The 17,786-nt window shown below is 41.3% G+C and overlaps 1 protein-coding gene and 1 long non-coding RNA gene across 3 annotated transcripts in view; one reads left to right on the top strand and one right to left on the bottom strand.

Annotated features, from left to right (window-relative positions):
- Nucleotides 1-3,354, bottom strand: part of LOC130079547 (uncharacterized) — a 36,048-nt gene extending 32,694 nt beyond the window's left edge. Inside the window, exon 1 of the long non-coding RNA XR_008806474.1 lies at nt 2,863-3,354. This is a non-coding gene — a long non-coding RNA (uncharacterized LOC130079547). The remainder of the gene's footprint in view (nt 1-2,862) is intronic.
- Nucleotides 1-17,786, top strand: part of tnnc1a (troponin C type 1a (slow)) — a 49,144-nt gene extending 31,358 nt beyond the window's left edge. The window contains exons 2-6 of one of the 2 annotated variants that reach the window (XM_056244844.1): nt 5,238-5,268; nt 9,659-9,805; nt 16,068-16,182; nt 16,266-16,402; nt 17,296-17,786. In XM_056244844.1, coding sequence (XP_056100819.1) covers nt 5,238-5,268; nt 9,659-9,805; nt 16,068-16,182; nt 16,266-16,402; nt 17,296-17,327 — 462 coding nt within the window. In that variant the 3' untranslated portion in view covers nt 17,328-17,786. The remainder of the gene's footprint in view (nt 1-5,237; nt 5,269-9,658; nt 9,806-16,067; nt 16,183-16,265; nt 16,403-17,295) is intronic. The other variant, XM_056244845.1, reaches the window with a different exon arrangement.

Raw genomic sequence — 17,786 nt, 5'->3', positions numbered from 1 at the left:
TTTTTTTTTTTTAAAGACAGACATTAAGATTCAGCATATGAATCTCAACAATGGTGACATTCTTCATGCCGCAATGCATGCTGGGAGCCACAATAGTATAAAACTCATGGCTCCCAGGATGCATTGCAGCATGACACAAGCTTCCGTTCAAGATCCTAATGCAGAAATGCCTTTTCTAATGCATTTTGCCATCAAGATTGGTTTGCAGCGATTGACCTGAAGGACGCATACTTTCATGTTTTAATTCTCCCTTGACACAGACCACTCTTACGTTTTGCGTTTTAGGGACAGCCATACCATTACAAAGATCTTCCCTTCGGGCTGTCCCTGTCGCCCTGCGTCTTTACAAAGGTCGCCTCAGCCAACTGGGGCTTCAGGTCAACTGGGAAAAGAGCAAATTCTCCCCATACAGAGAATCTCCTTTCCCAGAATAGAGTTGGATTTGGTCAACCTGACCGCTTTGTCTCATGAACGAGCATTCTCAGTCAGGGCTGAACTGCTTGAATTCGTTCAAGGGCAGGACAGCGGTTCCACTGAAATGATTTCAGAGGCTCCTGGGGCAAATGGCATCTGCAGCCACGGTAACGCAGCTCGGATTGCGTCATATGAGACCGCTCAGCACTGGTTACACGATCGAGTCCCGAGAAGGGCATGGCACCATGGCACGCTCCAAATGACCATCACTCCAACCTGCCACCAAGCTTTTAGCCCATGGTCAGACCTTGCATTTCTATGGGCCAGAGTTCCCCTAGAACAAGTGTCCAGGCATGTTGTTGTCTCAACAGATGCCTCCAAGGTGACCAAGGTGTAATGCAAGAACTACGCACAGTAATGGACCTCGCCCTCTGAGCAACGAAAGTCACTGGTCAAACAATGTCCAGCTTAGTGGTCCAGGAGCGACATCTCTGTCTAAACCTGGCTGAGATAAGGGAGGCCGACAAGTCCGCTTTCTTGACTCCCCCATCTCCCAGGCTGGCCTCTTCGGCAAGACTGCTGAGAACTTTGCCCTCCAGATCCCAGCGGTACAAAAGCAGATGGAGGCGCTAGCCCACATCCTGCCAGGCAGACCACTGCTGCCTCCACTCATCCGCCAGTGGCATTCCCTCCGACTGCTAATCGCCGAGGGTGCCCTCCAGCGGTTTCCACCTCCGCCACCTTCCATCTCTTCTCCTGGGCTGTCTCCCTGCACCACCGGCTGGGGTGCCGTGTGCAACGGGCATGCTGCCTCGGGCTCCTGAACAGGATCTTGACTGCAGCGGCATATCAATTGTCTCGAGTTGCTAGCAGTATTCCTTGCTCTTCACCGGTTTCTGCCGTTGCTGCAAGACAAGCATATACTGGTCCGGACGGACAACACATCGACCATTGCGTACATCAACCGTCAAGGTGGTCTATGCTCCCGTCGCATGTCGCAACTCACCCGCCATCTCCTCCTATGGAGTCAGGTTGCTTCGTGCCATTCAAATTCCGGATGAGCTCAGTCATGCAGCTGACGCGCTCTCACAACAGCTCACACTCCCGGGAGGCGCTCAGATAGACCTTTTTGCTGCTCCGGACATGTACCACTGCCAGTTTTTCTATTCCTTGACCCAGGGGACCCTCAGCACGGATGAACTGGCAAACAGCAGGCCTCGGGGCCTATGCAAGTATGCGTTTCCCCCAGTGAGCCTACTCGCACAGACCCTGTGCAAGGTCTGGGAGGTGACCTACCCTCAGTGGTAGTAGACACTATAACTTCAGCCAGAGCCACCTCTATGAGGCGCGCTTATGCTTGGAAGTGGAACTTGTTTGTTGAATGGTGCTCTTCACACCAAGAAGACCCCCGTAAATGCCCGATCATAGTCATCCTTTCCTTTCTACAGATGGGTTGGAGCGAAGGCCGTCTCCCTCCACCCTGAAAGTGTATGTTGTTGCTATCGCCACACATCACGACGCAATAGAAGGTAAGTCTGTGGGAAAGCACGATCTGGTCATCTGGTTCCTGAGAGATGCGAGGAGGTTGAACCCTCCCCGACCTCGCTTCAGGATGTCGACCTCCCTCTTGGGATCTCTCTCTGGTCTTAACGGCCCTGCAGAGAGCTCCCTTTAAGCCCTGCGCTCAATTTTCTCAAGAAGGTCGAGGACCCGCAAGCATTTTCGGTCAACGAAACATGCCTGGAATTCGCGCCGGCCTGCTCTCATGTCATCCTGAGACCCCGGCCTGGATATGTGCCCAAAGACTCATTCCCACCACTCATTTCAGGGACCAAGTGGTGAACTTGCAAGCACCCAGCCATAGTGTCTCTGTGCCCTGTGCGCGCTATACATTAAAGGTGCAGTGTGTGATTTTTAGCGACATCTAGTGGTTCGGTTGCGAGTTTGCACTAAGGGCTCAGCCCACTGCTCACCCCTCCCTTCCGAAGAAGCTACGGTGGCTAAAACGGGACAAACATATTGTCGTCTGGAGACAGCAGAGAATAGCCAGAGTAAGCCAAGAGTGTGTAACATTGTCACTGTTTCTGTACCACAGTCCATTATAAACCACATCATGGATAAAGTTTACAAAGCCATAGTGAGGATCAAGGGTCTTAATATATAATATAATAATAGTAATCAGCTGATTGTCTCACAAACGTAACCAGCACACTTCTCCCCACATAGCAAACCCATAATACAGCGAGGGAGAAGAACCACATGAAACTATGCAACTATATATGTTTTCTAACAGGGTAGTAAAAGTTTAGCTGGCTAAATATGAGCTGTTACTGTGGCTGAGCTGGTTAAAGCGTAAAGCCTTGTTTAAACTCGACGCGTCCGCATGATATGAGCCCAAAGGTGCGCACGGCAAAAATGACATGATTGTAACAGCGCGCACGCCTCCACATCCCCTAGACACCATTTACTACACACAATAGGCTTTTTTCTCTGATTTTGAAAACTCTTCGCGATCGACTTAAAATGCTTCCAAGATCGACTTGTCGACCGCGATCGACGGGTTGGTGATTCCTGTAACATACTGTTTTACGGTCAATGACAAGAGTACTAATCAGCTGTCTCACGAACGTAACCAGCACATTTATCCCCACATAGCAAAGCCATAACACAGCGAGGGAGAAGAACTAAGTTACATGAAACAGTCCAACTACATATTTTACACCACTGACAAGGGAAAAGTCACTACTCACGGTGTTTATGGCTAGCTTCTAGGTTTCTGCGGCTTCTCTTTCAAGGTAGTGACGAAACGCGGTCTGTAGCGCTGTTTGTTCGCGTTCGGCTACTGTAGAAACATGACGTCACAATATGTCGACCTTCATAGAAGGGGGTGCCCGCGGTTATGTAGATATAAATGTCTCATTCTAAGGTAATAAAAACATTACGGTTTATTAACAAAGTTCTTTATACACCTCTGAAAACATAGTTATGGATGTCATATTGCATTTCTGTTAATAGATACTCAAAATTATTACACATTGCACCTTTAAGTCAAGTCAAGTCACCTTCATTTATATAGCGCTTTTAACAATATAGATTGTTTCAAAGCAGCTTTACAGTGATAATCGGAAATTACAGTAACAGAGATTGTTTTGGCTTTACAGCAGCTTTAGAATAAAGTTATTGTCCAGCTAAAGTTAGTTTTGATTGATTGATTCACTTCCGTTGCAAAGATCATAAGTTATCAACTTAGGGGCCAGCTAACACGACACCGTTCTAACAGAAAACACTCAATGCGCTCCGGCCGCTCATCCGCACAAAACAGTGCCTGGTGGCTCGAGAACGCAAACCCTAAAATAGATTCCAAGGTGCAAGCCTTGAAAAATTTAGAAAAAAAGGTTATCTCTGCACAAACCTTAAAAAAGCAAACCCCCGAAAACGTAGACGGCGTGCACATGTGCATCACGTGTTTAGTCTATAGGTATGGGCATTTGAATATATCAGGCTCAGATCCTTCATCAGATCTGGATGCGGCCTGGATCCGGCGAACTGCAGTAAACCTCGGGATAAACAGAGAGACTTATATTAGCGTAGACACCATCCTTCTTATAATGTAACACGTACATCAGGATTTATGGGAAGTGTTTCCGGTTCCGGCTGACATAATCTATGCAGCCTAACATTGAATTATAGAAGTCTATAATGTGTTATGTGTATGCTAGGTCAAAGAGATGTGTTTTTAGTCTAGATTTGAACTGACAGAGTGTGTCTGCTTCCCAATGTTTGGAAGAATGTTTGGTTGTTCTATATGTAGACTGCACACAGAGCTTAAGGACCTCAGATCAGCTCTTTGTCTGTTATGGAGGCCAGCAGAGGTCTCTAAGCAGAGGTTGGCCCACAGGATTGTGAATGGCATCGTCTTGGCGTATCAGTCCCAAGGCGAGCTGTGCTCCCTTAGGGTGAGAGCTAACTCTACCAGGAGTGTTGTTTCCTCCTGGGCATTGACGTACAGCGCCTCGCTGGCAGACATCTGCAGAGCTGCGGGCTGGGTGACACCTAATACATTCGCGAGGTTCTACATCCTCGGAGTAGAACCTGTTTCTTCCCGTGTGTTGTCTGGGAACAGGTGATGTATGGGTGGGCTGGCTCGGTGTCCCGCTCGCAGCGCCATTCCTCTCCTAGGACTGGATACGTGCGCTATTTGCTCCTCAGGTGAGTTCCCTGTCGGGCGAACCCTGCTTGGAGTTCCTCCAGCACCAGCGGCAGTCATACGCGGCGGTTAACATGTTATGTTAACACTCGAAGATGAAAGGGCTCTCAGGCGCGATCCCAATTCGTCAGTCACTGATGTAACGTCTCATTCCCTCCTTCAGGGAACAGGAGTTACATTAGTAAGCTAGACATTTAGGTGACATCTGTTTATTTGTTAATCTAGACACTGTACTAAATAAAAACCTTGTTTTGGTTATTTTCAATGAGTTTGCAGAAAGGGTCCGTTATTGACCGTTGTTCTTTTTGAAGCATAAATTGTCAAATAAAACAAAATAATTTTCAGAGGACACAGCCTTATATTAGAAGAGGGCAGGAAGCTATATCTGTTGTTGTGGTATCTTTTTTTTATTTGATTAGAAACCTTTTAATTAATATGTTTAATATTTAATTTACTGTTTTTCACAAAAACACCAAAACCACACAAATCCACTTACCAAAGTCCACTGACTGAAATGACTGTAATATCCGTGTGGATGCATGTTTGTGTTTATTTGTGTAGTGTACATTATGTTTTGACTTTGTCATAATTATTGATCCATTGATGTCTTCAACAGGTAGAGCAGCTCACTGATGAGCAGAAAAATGGTATGGCATAGTAATACTATATGGCATTTGGTCTCAGACTGGCCAAAAATGTTATGTTATATGTTTTAAAATGCCTCTAGATTATATATATATATATATATATATATATATATATATATATATTTACTACCTACTGTGCTGTAAAAAAAAGTACATGATAACAGTGTAAAATAACAATGAAAATAGAAACAGCCCGCTTAAAGTCCCCCCACACCATTTAAATTGGATTTGAGATTTGGACATTAATTTGGCCACCCCAAGTCACTCCTTTGTAGTTTTGATTGTTTGCTTGAGCTTTAATGTTAACAAATGGCCTCATGGTGTCCTCAAGCACTCTTTGGTATCTATATTATTTTTAACATAAGATCAGGCCATTTGTAATATGAATGTGCAAGGCTTTCGGTGTTTTCCTCTTTCAGTTATTGTACCTGTACACAAACACTTTGTTATGCTGCTTGATATTGCACACTGATATTTGTTATCATATTGTTTTAATTATCATTTTTAATAAAAACACTGGTTTGTGGCACAAATAGTTTTGCTGTTTACTGCATTTTGTTATTCTTCTAGCTATTTACTTATAGCGGCTTATGAATTGAAAGTTGCCCACATTCACAGAAAATAGCTTACTTCCACGTTGTAAAATAAGATGGATAATGTGGAATTCATAGTTCACATTATGATAGCAAGTTTGCTAGGCCCTATGGCAGCAAAATTCCCATAAATAATTATAATATACTGGTGGTGATTCAAAGTTGGTATGAGGTTCTTGAAATGCATGTCACCAGATTCTAATGGTCTGATCGAAGACATTTTCAGGCATTGCATGAAGTATGGCAAAGTGACGCAACCGGGTTACATACGTAACCTGAGACAGTCCCTTTCAATTGGAACTCAACGCTGCATCGTGATGTTGATGCTATGGGAACGTTAATACCCACGTTGCCATACTGAATAATATTTCTCCAAGAAGGTAGAAGTGAAGCATACTGCGCACCTCAAAGATATGAGAACTGATACAGAAGAATTAATGAAGGACATGAGTTGCTGGGGTTGAATCCATTTTCAGACTGTAAAACCTTATAAACGTGTGCAGAGAGGACCAGTCTGTCACAGCACAAACATCTCGCAATGGCGGACATTTAGCTAGCGCCTTTGAAGTATTGACTCTAGCCCACCCTCCGATGCGGCGAATGACATCTGGTCCTCCGGAGGAGCCACAAATGAGATACTGAGTCCTCCATGAGAAGGACAAGCACCAGCATTCGGAAGCTCCACAGCTTGCGATGCCGTAAAGGAGTGTGGGTCCACGGGGATTGGCAAGGCGGGAACCGGCACTGTGATCCTCAGAACGTCCTGCGTATCAACTAAAGTAGTCTTCTGCTGCAAGAAGAACTAGATTGGGGATAGTAGAGGGGACCTCACCTCTTACGAGGCATTGGAGTCTCGATCTCAGCATCGAGATGGTCATATTCCCGCAGTGGGTACATGACACATCCACGAACGCTACCTCAGCGTGGTTACATCCCAGACATGAGAGGCAGTGATTGTGACTGTCAACCAGGGCCAGGAAACGACCGCATCCAGAAACGCATGGGTGGAATGCGAGTGGGGCTGGAAATCCGCCTGTCAGTGTGGTTTGGCCTATTAATATTTTTTTACATACGAACGGAGGTGACTGGAGCTTCTCAGTCTCACAGTGGTGATTATTAGTCTTCGGAGAGTCAAAATGCCACCACACCTCTGGTTAGTGCTGCCGCGATTAGTCGACTTAGTCGACGTAATCGACCATGCAAATTAGTCGACGGCAATTTTTTTAGTCGACGTGTCGTTTTACTATTGACCGCTATTTATTTTTGGTCTCCCGTCACAAACGGCTCACTGTAATTCACCTCCACACACCAGTCTGTGCGCCGTGCGCGCCCTGCTGGTTTATCTGCTGTAATTTTCCTTCACGTTCCCGCCCGCCTTCACTGCTTTGATATGAAAAATTGCGGAGGCAGGTGACGGAGCTTTCACAGTGGGCTCGTTTGCTGCGGTCCGAGTCCGAGCGCGAGCGCGATTGTTCCCGGCGCCCCCCGCAGCGTTGGTCTGGTTTCACACTCAATTCTATCGAACCCTGTTGAGTTTGCGTGCATCTTATGCCATCGCAAACGTGCACGGCGCATGATAGAAAACAGAACGCGGGTCAATATATTGTGTTTTTCAAACGGACTCTTTTGAGGAGACAGTGGATTTCCAAATGTGTTGCCCTGATTGCACGCGCAATGCGCGAATACACTGCAGACTCAACTCTCGCGTATCCAAGGTAAATCATCAACACTATCATCCCTTACATGTGTTTTATTTAACTAAATGCATCATAATCAGCTAAAACGCATGGGCAGGTTACTTAACTTCCTGAACAAGCGTTCCCGAGTCCGTGTTGCTTTCACATTCACGCGAACCGCGGCACGGGCCCGCCATGCACGCAAGTGTAAACGCGAGCTACATAACTGCGTGCCTGCCTGCTTTCAGCGCGACTCATAGTGGGCTAGACTCTTTCAATTCAATTCCAATTTATTTGTATAGCGCTTTTCACAGAAAATGCATTGCATCTACTTTACTATTCAGAGTGATGTTATCAGTTATGCTTTTCAGAAATGTACATAAATTAATCATTATTAGCTTACTGTACATTTTTTAAGGCAGAACAAAGAGCTAATTTAAGTAATACATACATGTTTGTTATTAGAGGATTAGATTAGGACTCTGACTAATATGGTATAGCCTAATGGAAATGCAGATACTTATGCTTAGATTGTTAATACATAATGTTTTTGAACAGGTGACATTTTATGTTTTGGCCCTTCAGTTGAGTTCAAAATAAAATGGACACAACGAAATAAACACTTGATTTTTTTTTTTATTAGTCGTTTAGATTAGTCGACTAATCGAAAAATTAGTCGAAAGATTAGTCGTTAGAAAATTAGTCGTTAGTGGCAGCACTACCTCTGATTTGAATGAGTCAACTTCAACATCTACGCGCTTGCCGTCGCCATGTTTGCTTCTGTTTGAAGGTGCGTGCACACTGGCGCAGAGCAGAGAGAGCGTTTCAATTCATTCCTATGGAAGTTGAGCTTCCAGCTCACGCACGCTCACAAACTCAACTTCCCTAGGAATTAACTGAAAACACTCGCTGCTATTGTCCCTGTAAAGCAAGTATACAGTAAACGCCTTTGCTGTTTAAAACGTGTATCGCGATTAGTTTAACATCTCAACCGACTTGAATCGTCACATATTTGTATCAATTTTCAACCGGCTCGGAGTGAATCGTTACATCCCTTCGCTTTCGGGGACTTCGCCCCCGAAAGCAAACCTGAGATACAAGTCTGAACACCTGGAACCTGTCGACAACAGCATTGACTGCGTCACTAAACAGGCCTGATAGCGAAACCGTTTTACGCTGATGCCAAACAGGTGCTGCTACGTCGCAACCATAGCAGCCATTGCACAGTCAATAGAGCAACCGTCTGCTTAGGGGCACGGAGGACATGGTCTGTGGCCTGGCGGTGTTCCCTGACTGACTAAAAGCCTCACCGGAGTCCAGGTCGTTAAGCAGGTTGGCCTGGTACACCTGCAGAATAGACATAGTTTGCAGGAACGCACCAGCCTGACCCTCTTTACCCACAAGGCTGGATGTAATTCTGCAAGGTCTCGTGGGTAGTGGGGGTTTCTTTAGGTTTGAGGCCAAGACAGTAGACAAACTTCTTTTTGTTTCTTTATTTGAACTCCTAACACAGAGAACAAGACTTCGCACACACATGCAAACAGTGGCTTGCTGAAGACAAAGAAGCTGGTGATGTGCATTTCAGGCATCTATTTATGGTCTCAGCTAATGCTACATCACCTGACCACACTTTTGACCAATCAAGATCGGTGTTTCCTACTGAAAACAAAAACTGGCTGAATTTAACACCCATGCCCAACTAATAAAAAAACAATAACAGCATTATTTATAGCCTCCCTGCTAAAAAAAATCAGCAATGCTGGTCACCACCATAAGTTATGTTTTGAATGCTGGGACCAGCATAGGATGCTGGTTGCTGGTTTGCTGGTCCCTATGGGAAGCAGGAGTGCCTGTGGACCAGCTACACCAGCTTGAGAACAGCATGACTATGTTGATCCACCAGCTAGACCAGCACTATTCCAGGTCTAGCCAGAATAAACCAGCCTGGACCAACATGGAATTAATGCTGGTTTATGCTAGGTTTTTCAGCAGGGCTATATGCAATAAAGATTTACTAAACTGACATTAATTAACAATATCATTAAGTTGTTCATGACAGAGACACTATACTGTACACAAAAGCTTAACTGACTGCTTAAGTTCTGTGGTTGTGTTTTGTAGAGTTCCGCGCAGCATTTGATATTTTCATTCAGGACGCTGAAGATGGCTGTATTAGCACTAAGGAGCTCGGAAAGGTAATGAGGATGCTGGGCCAGAACCCCACGCCGGAAGAACTCCAGGAGATGATTGACGAGGTGGATGAGGATGGTAAGGTGTCCTGAACAATCCAGAATAAGTAACATTCCAGAACCCTAACCTGTAATGTCAACAAGTGTTTTAGTCAAGTCCACCTAGACCGAGACCAAGTCAAGACCAAGACCAGTGTGTGTTGTGACCAAGAAAAGACCAAGACATTGTGGGGTTGAGACCAAGGCAGGGCTAGACAGAGTCAAGACTAAGACCAGACCAGGGGCCTCATTTATAAAACTTTGCGTAGGATTTGCATCAGAAGTGGCGTACGGATGAAACATAGGACGTGCGTACGCACAGAAATATTCGGATTTATAAAACCGTGCGCACGCACATCCTACGCATTTTTCCCTTAATAAATCACAATCAATTCTAAATGTAGCGCAGCTTTTGCGGCTTCATGTCACGCCCATAGTTGCCCATAAATAGTCCGTGAAACGCCCACAAGTTAATATTCATCGATTGCGAAATCATGGCAAACATAGAGAGGAAATCAAAAAAACGTAACTTCACTCAATGTGAAGTAGAAGTTATCGTTGGCGAGGTGGAAAAGAGGAGAAAAATGTTGTTTGGAGGGCACAGTGTGGGCATTAGCCTACTAATGCCAAAAAGGCACTTGTGGCAAAAGGTTGCAGACGCCGTAAATGCTGTAGCCTCACAACCTCGGACTGTGGCCGAAATAAAAAATAAATGACAAGCTACAGATGTCGGTTATAATCTACTTGGAAATGGGAAATAGTTCAGCGCAAATGTAATTTCTTGCAGCTTTCTGAATGGTTGAGACATACGTCATACGTTATTTTATCAAAAATAAAACAAACTAAAGGCATATGCATGAAATACCTGCATGAATACCATGATTCCGTAGCTGATAAAGACATTTTTACTATGAAAACAACTTTCCCCAGTGGACAAATAATACATCTATCTATTTATCTATCTATCTCTCCCTAATTATCTATCTATCTGACTGACTATCTAGCTATATCTGCTCCGCCAGACGGACACATTGGCGAGAATATCAGTTTTGTACATTATTTTGTTCTGTTTACCATCTTATTTATGAGGATGAATTGTATAACATGCCACTATTATTGCAGAACATATTTCACTTTTCTTTTTGCAAATATGTGTTAATTTGCATTTCTGTTGCAGATCGATCAAACGGGTGTTCGTGTTGGCTGTTAATTGTAATACTTGCTTTGTGACGTCTTCGTGTTATTTATGAGAGGCAGTATTGCCATTTATTTTACACAACGGTCTACAGTTTCACACACTTTCACGTGTTTCTTCCATCTGCCAACGGTGTCGCCATTTCTCATTTCACCCGTGTTTGTGCGTACGCCTGGGTCAGGGCTTGCGTGAAGGACCGCACATTTGCTTTTTATAAATACCAATTATTGCGTAGAGAGCGGCTTACGCCTTCTTTTGTGCGTACGCAACGTTTATAAATGAGGCCCCTGGTCTCCTCAAATTCATCTAAAAAAAAACCTTTTACTGCTTGAGAAATGTCTTTAAAAAAATAAGACAATCTATAGAGCTGTTACCAATCAAATGAAATCACTAACAACAAAATTCATCTTTGCACTGCAGAGGTGGCACAGAAGCTACAATTACAACTACAATAAATAATGTTGAGATTGTTTTACAAATTAAATTTTGTTTATTGAACGTTTGTATAAAATCAATATCACGTTTGCAATTGTGCTCATTTTTGTGAAAGCAGTTCTCTTGCTCATGTGATATATCATATGTTATAATATAAACAAACAAGATCTCATACAAGTCATTTTTGCGATCATATCTTGAATTTGAATTAATATGATATGGCCAGTCATATCACCCTGTAGCCCAAGACTGGTTGCCCACTGAAGGGCGCTCACCCTGTGGTCTGTGTGGGTCCTAACGCCCCAGTATAGTGATGGGGACACTATACTGTCAAAGAGCACCGTCCTTCGGATGAGTCGTTAAACCGAGGTCCTGACTCTCTGTGGTCATTAAAAATCCCACTCTCACTGGTGATCGTTACAGTATGTCTTTTATATTATATAATTTAATATAGTAGTTAATCAATATCACACGAATTTGTAATCAGCACGATTACAAATGTGATATTGATTTTATACAACAGTTCAATAAACAATAATGTAATATTAAGTGACTTAACATTTTAGACTCAGTATTGCCTGTTTTTGCTCCATTTTGCCAACGAAAATAGTTCCAAACAAAGACACAGGACTGTTTTGCGTTTTGTTTTAAAACAAATGATTCAATGACTCACTCATTAAGAGCTTTGTTCCTGAATGATTCAGCAGTTTGAATGAATCGGTTGAAACTCATTAACTCACTCAATTTCAATTTCAAATTAGCTTTATTAGCATGACATTTCTAATCTCAATATTCAACGGTTTATGTTTAAAACTTTAAAACATTATTTCTGTTTGTAAGGTTAAATGCATTCATGTCCTTCTGATCTGCATTAAGCAAAAAAATTGTTGATACTGATTTCATTTGATTGTTGACAGGCCTATTGTGTCTTATTATTCTATAGAATTTGATTTAAAGCTGCAGTCCGTAGCTTTTTCCCTTTTTGTCGCCATCTCTGTTCGAAATCTGTAACTGCAGTGATTCGCGGAATTATCATCTTTACGTGGGTTGTAAATCGGCATGAAACAGCGCGGATGAACACAGTGCTTTGAGGCGAGAGCTGCTGTCAGTCACCGCGCTGTGTGGATACTGTCATTCAGAATCACAGATTCACTTTTTGAAAGCTTGACCAACATAAGAATTTTCGGTAACACTTTATAATAACTGCACACTATTAATCATTAAGTAAGCATGAGTAAACAGTTAATTCATCATTTATAAAGCATTAATAGACATTAATAAGCAGTTTGTAAATACAGCTATAAATGCATTTTTCTTGATTTATAAGCATATCTATAATGTGTTTAATAATTGTATTTTCATACTTTGTTAATGATTAATTAATAATTTCTAAATGAAGTATTGCATTATTTACAAACCAGTTATTTAAGAGTTGTCAGTGGTTCATAAGATCACTTAGAAAGTGTAAATAAATGGAGTAAATTCAGGTAGTTATAAAGCATTTAGTAGTGGTCAGTTAACTATTTTTGTGAGCTCATCTAAAGTGAGGACTACTCATGCCTTGTAAAGCATTTATAAAGGAGATTTAAAGGCTCAGTTATCTTCTAAACAGAAAAATGAAACAAACACAACACAGTGATACAGAACAGAGAAATTATTAACAGCATTTAAATCTCCTTTATAAATGCTTTACAAGGCATGAGTAGTCCTCACTTTAGATGAGCTCACAAAAATAGTTAACTGACCACTACTAAATGCTTTATAACTACCAAATTAACCCTGAATTACAGCTTAAATACATGTTAATAAAGCATCTATTAACACTAAGTAACTATTACTATATGCCTGAATAATAAGATGTATGAATGTACATTTTAATAGTTTATTAATCATTTACTTACAATTTCTAAGTAATGTTATGAACCACTGACAACTTTTAAATAACTGGTTTATAAATAATGCAATACTTCATTTAGAAATGATAAATTGATCATTAATAATATATGAAAATACAATTATTAAACACACTATAGATATGCTTTTAAAATCAAGAATAAAGCATTTATAGCTGTATTTATAAACTGCTTATTAATGTCTGTTAATGCTTTATAAATGATGAATTAACTGTTTACTAATGCTTAACTAATGATTAATAGCGTGCAGTTATTATAAAGTGTTACCGAATTTTCACCGGAAAATGTCTTCTGAACAAGTAACATCCATTTTTGTTCTGACCAACTAAGGGGGAAAAAGCATTCGACATGATAAGCTTCGTTAGATTTAATCAGCACGATTTACAGCAACCGTGGAAATCATAGCCTACTTTGTTCTCAAATTGTTCATGTTAACAACATCAGCATTGCGTGACTAACGTTATTTAATGTGTTTTATGGTTACGTGCGTAGTTCAGAATTCATATTCTCCATAATAGCTAAACGAGAAAGGCACAACAAAGGAAACTCCATAACTGTGTGAATTAAGAAAACGTACTGTTACACGATTGAACTATTGAAATATCTTACTTGTTCAGCAGAAAAAGCTGTCTCTTCTTCCGTCTCGAACCCCTTCGGGAGTTCACGCACCTTTCAAAAGCCCCGCCGATGTTTAAATCCTTGTGTTCGCATGAGACGGTTTCTTTCTCTTTCTCTTTCCACCTTAAATCCGAAGTACGAAGTCTTTTGGGTTTTATAACTGCTGAATCTCCAGTTGACACTGATGATTGTTGTTTGGATCTTTCTGGATGCCATAAGTTTAATTATGTAAAGTGCTGCGAGAAAAGCCTATACATCTAAACATCTCGTCACGCGCAGTATAGCCGGCTAGCCGAAACTCCTTCTTTATGTGTACGGGTGTGACGTCATGACGCAAAGACATGCTCGAATTTCCCGCGGAAACCCACCAGTACCACTGGAATTAAAATCATTATTACAAGCTAACCGTTTTGAATCTAGCTATGGCAAGCAGATAGTTTTGAACACTGGCTGAAGATGTGTTTTTTTTTTAATAATTAATTTGGATTATTTTTTAACTTAAAAAAGTTACGGACAGCAGCTTTAATGAAATAATTTGACAAAACAAAATGATGCATGCATTTAATTAAAAAAATGGCTTTATAAAGGAAAAAAAGAAATGCCCGTAAAAGGTAAAAATCATTATAATCTTATTGGAATAGATGATTTCTGTCACTCCTGTGTGCGACGTAGCAGCACCTGTTTGGCATCAGCGTAAAACGGTTTCGCTATCAGGCCTGTTCAGTGACGCAGTCAATGCTGTTGTCGACAGGTTGCAGTGTGAGAAGCGAGTGTAGAGAGACAATACAATACAATACAATTTTATTTGTATAGCACATTTAAAAACAACTGGCGTTGACCAAAGTGCTTAACAAAGCAGTAAAGGGTAGACAATACATGCACGAGACCAACAAGTACACATCAAAGAGAGAAAGAGGGACTCATCAGGGTATATTAAAAGCTAGTGAGAAGAGGTGCGTTTTCAAAGAGGTTTTGAAAAGTGTCAGAGTTTGGGCAGATCTGATATTTGAGGGGAGGCTATTCCATAGCTTGGGTCCATAAGCTGCGAAAGCACGGTCACCCCTATTTTTTAATCTGGTCCTAGGTACAGAAAGTAAGTTCGAATCCCCCGATCTTAGTGATCTTGACTTAATTTCTGGGTGAAGCAATTCAGATAGGTACTGGGGAGATAAATTCTGCAACGATTTAAAAACAAAAAGCAAAACTTTAAAATCTATTCGAATCTTAATTGGTAGCCATTGAAGCGAGATCAGAACCGATTGTATATGTTTAAATTTACGTTTTCCTTTGAGGAGGCGTCCAGCTGCATTTTGGACTAATTGTAGACGGGTGATATGTTTCTGAGGAACTCCAATATATAAAGAATTACAATAGTCCAATCTGGATGTTATAAAAGCATGCATAGCTATCTCAAAATGCTTACCAGACAAAAATGGCTTTACTTTAGCTAAGAGACGAAGGTGAAAGAAGCAGGATTTTACCACAGCACTTATCTGCTTTTCAAGGTTAAGGTTGTTATCAATCCAGACCCCCAGATTTCGAATACAGGTGGTACTGTAAGCTGACAACATTTGAAGGTCATAAGCATGAGTACGGCGATCACTGGGGCTAAACAGGATAATTTCCGTCTTGTTTTCATTTAGACTCAAAAAGTTACCAGTAAGCCATAGTTTCAGTTCATTTATATAGTCCAGTAATGGCTTTAGGGCAAACTTATCATCACGAGACGTACTGTAGAATGGTGTGGTGCTGCTTTTCACTTGTAGCAAAACGTACAGCAAGATGCAATGATATATGATACATGGTATTTTATTTTATTCATATTTATGTTATAATAAATTACTTTATTTTTAATCACAATATTTATTTATTTATTTTTTACACCTATGAGATTATTTTTTACAGCTATAGGTACACATTTTGATTTAATTGTTCTCATTTTTGCTTTTGTGATACATTTGTTATTAATGGCAAGTATGTGTCATGTAGTAGTGATTTGTGTATTTATTTATTTTTTTATTAATTAAAGAAGGAGTTTTTGGTCATGATGGTGAGATGATGGTGCATGTTTGCAGGCAGTGGGACAGTGGACTTTGAAGTGTTTTTGGTCATGATGCTGAAATGATGGTGCATGTTTGCAGGCAGTGGGACGGTGGACTTTGAGGAGTTTTTGGTCATGATGGTGAGATGCATGAAAGATGACAGCAAAGGAAAGTCAGAAGAAGAACTGGCAGAACTCTTCCGTATGTTTGATAAGTATGTGTTCTTAAACTAAAGTAAGATACCTCACCTCTGGTGGGTTTAGTGGTTCCTGATGGTTTCTGATTGTGTCTGGACAGGAACACAGACGGGTACATTGATCTCGATGAACTGAAGCTGATGCTGGAAGGTACAGGTGAAACCATCACTGAAGATGACATTGAGGAACTGATGAGGGACGGAGACAAAAACAATGATGGAAAAATCGATTATGATGGTAAGCATGTTTTATTGTTGTCTTATACTCAAGTACACTCAACAATCCCCCCACCCCCCCATGAATGCATATAGTGATTTAAACAGCCATGTCAACAGGCCTTCCCATTAAACTAGAAATCTGAAGCTTCAGTATGTTCCCCTCTGAGCAATCCTCTTAAACTCTGGAGAGTTTGATTATGCTGCATTAAAACCACTTACTTAACTCCTTCCCCGCCATTGACAGAATTTTCCCACAACCCATGTTCCCTTGAAGCTTCAGGACCTTCCTAACATTGTAATGGGAGCGATGTGTTGCAAGGTGTACTGCTCGCCCGCTGACAGTTTAATGGTTCAGGGCTGAGTCCTCCAGGCTTAGGGCTTAGTTTGAGATCTACAAGCAGGCATTGGTCAGCATGGCGTAGTTGGTGTGGCGTCCCCAGAGCATCAGGGGTAGGGCACGCTAATACATCTTCTGAATCTTCAAATCTTCTGAAAGAGTACAGAATCTCCTGCTCAAAAACACAGGTGAAGAAGAAGCAGAAACAAGCGATAGAAGCATTGCTTATGCACATGTTGTAGTCTTTTCAAAAGTAACGTGATTTTCTCAACTTTTTGTTCAAACTGCTTTTTTATGAAACTTACCCACATTCAAGTGATGATACAAGATCTTTGTTGTTGCTAAAAGTAGAGGGTCTGTTCTTTCTTTTGATATATTGCATCTTCAGACATACAACAAAATATTCTGGAGGCCATGAAAATTTTGTGAAAATGATTTTAATAAATACTGGTGGTGGTATTTGTGTTGCTTTAAGCTACAGAGACATTATATGTGTCACAACCCTTAAAGACCCAGTGTGATGCAAGTCTATGGTTGTCCCTGTCCCATGCATCTCCACCATCCTTCTCTTGCAGAGTTTCTGGAGTTCATGAAAGGGGTGGAGTAAAGGATGAAGGAACATCTTCCTGGTGTTTCTCCCTGGATTCTCAAACAAAAGGATAGTAAATATTCACGCTTGATGAGAGACAATATAGACTGACAGATCCTCTATTGCTCTATCTTATTAATATGTCTGTAATTTTAAGGACAATATTTTCAGAAGATTCAATTATTGTGAACACATGTAAACACATTTTGAAGTCAAGGCCAAGTTGTGTAGATTTAAGACTTGGGTTTAATTTGTCTACTAATTTATTAATTTACTAAAAACATTTTACCTTCATGTTTATTTAGTAAATCAGTTATAATTGGTTACACACTGACCAGACGTGAGTCTAAATATGTGCGTGAGGCTAATTTAAAAAAATAAAAGTTACACAAAGTGTGTCTAACATTCTGCTCTATTCCTCAAATTATTTCTCACATTTAATTACATTAAATTGTAGCTTTTGTAGTTTGTTTTACA

The sequence above is a fragment of the Rhinichthys klamathensis genome, unplaced genomic scaffold (assembly GCF_029890125.1).
Source record: "Rhinichthys klamathensis goyatoka isolate OS25496 unplaced genomic scaffold, OSU_Roscu_1.1 h1tg001124l_1, whole genome shotgun sequence".
Classification (NCBI taxonomy): Eukaryota; Metazoa; Chordata; class Actinopteri; order Cypriniformes; family Leuciscidae; genus Rhinichthys; species Rhinichthys klamathensis.
This window is presented reverse-complemented; position numbering and strand designations above follow the sequence as displayed.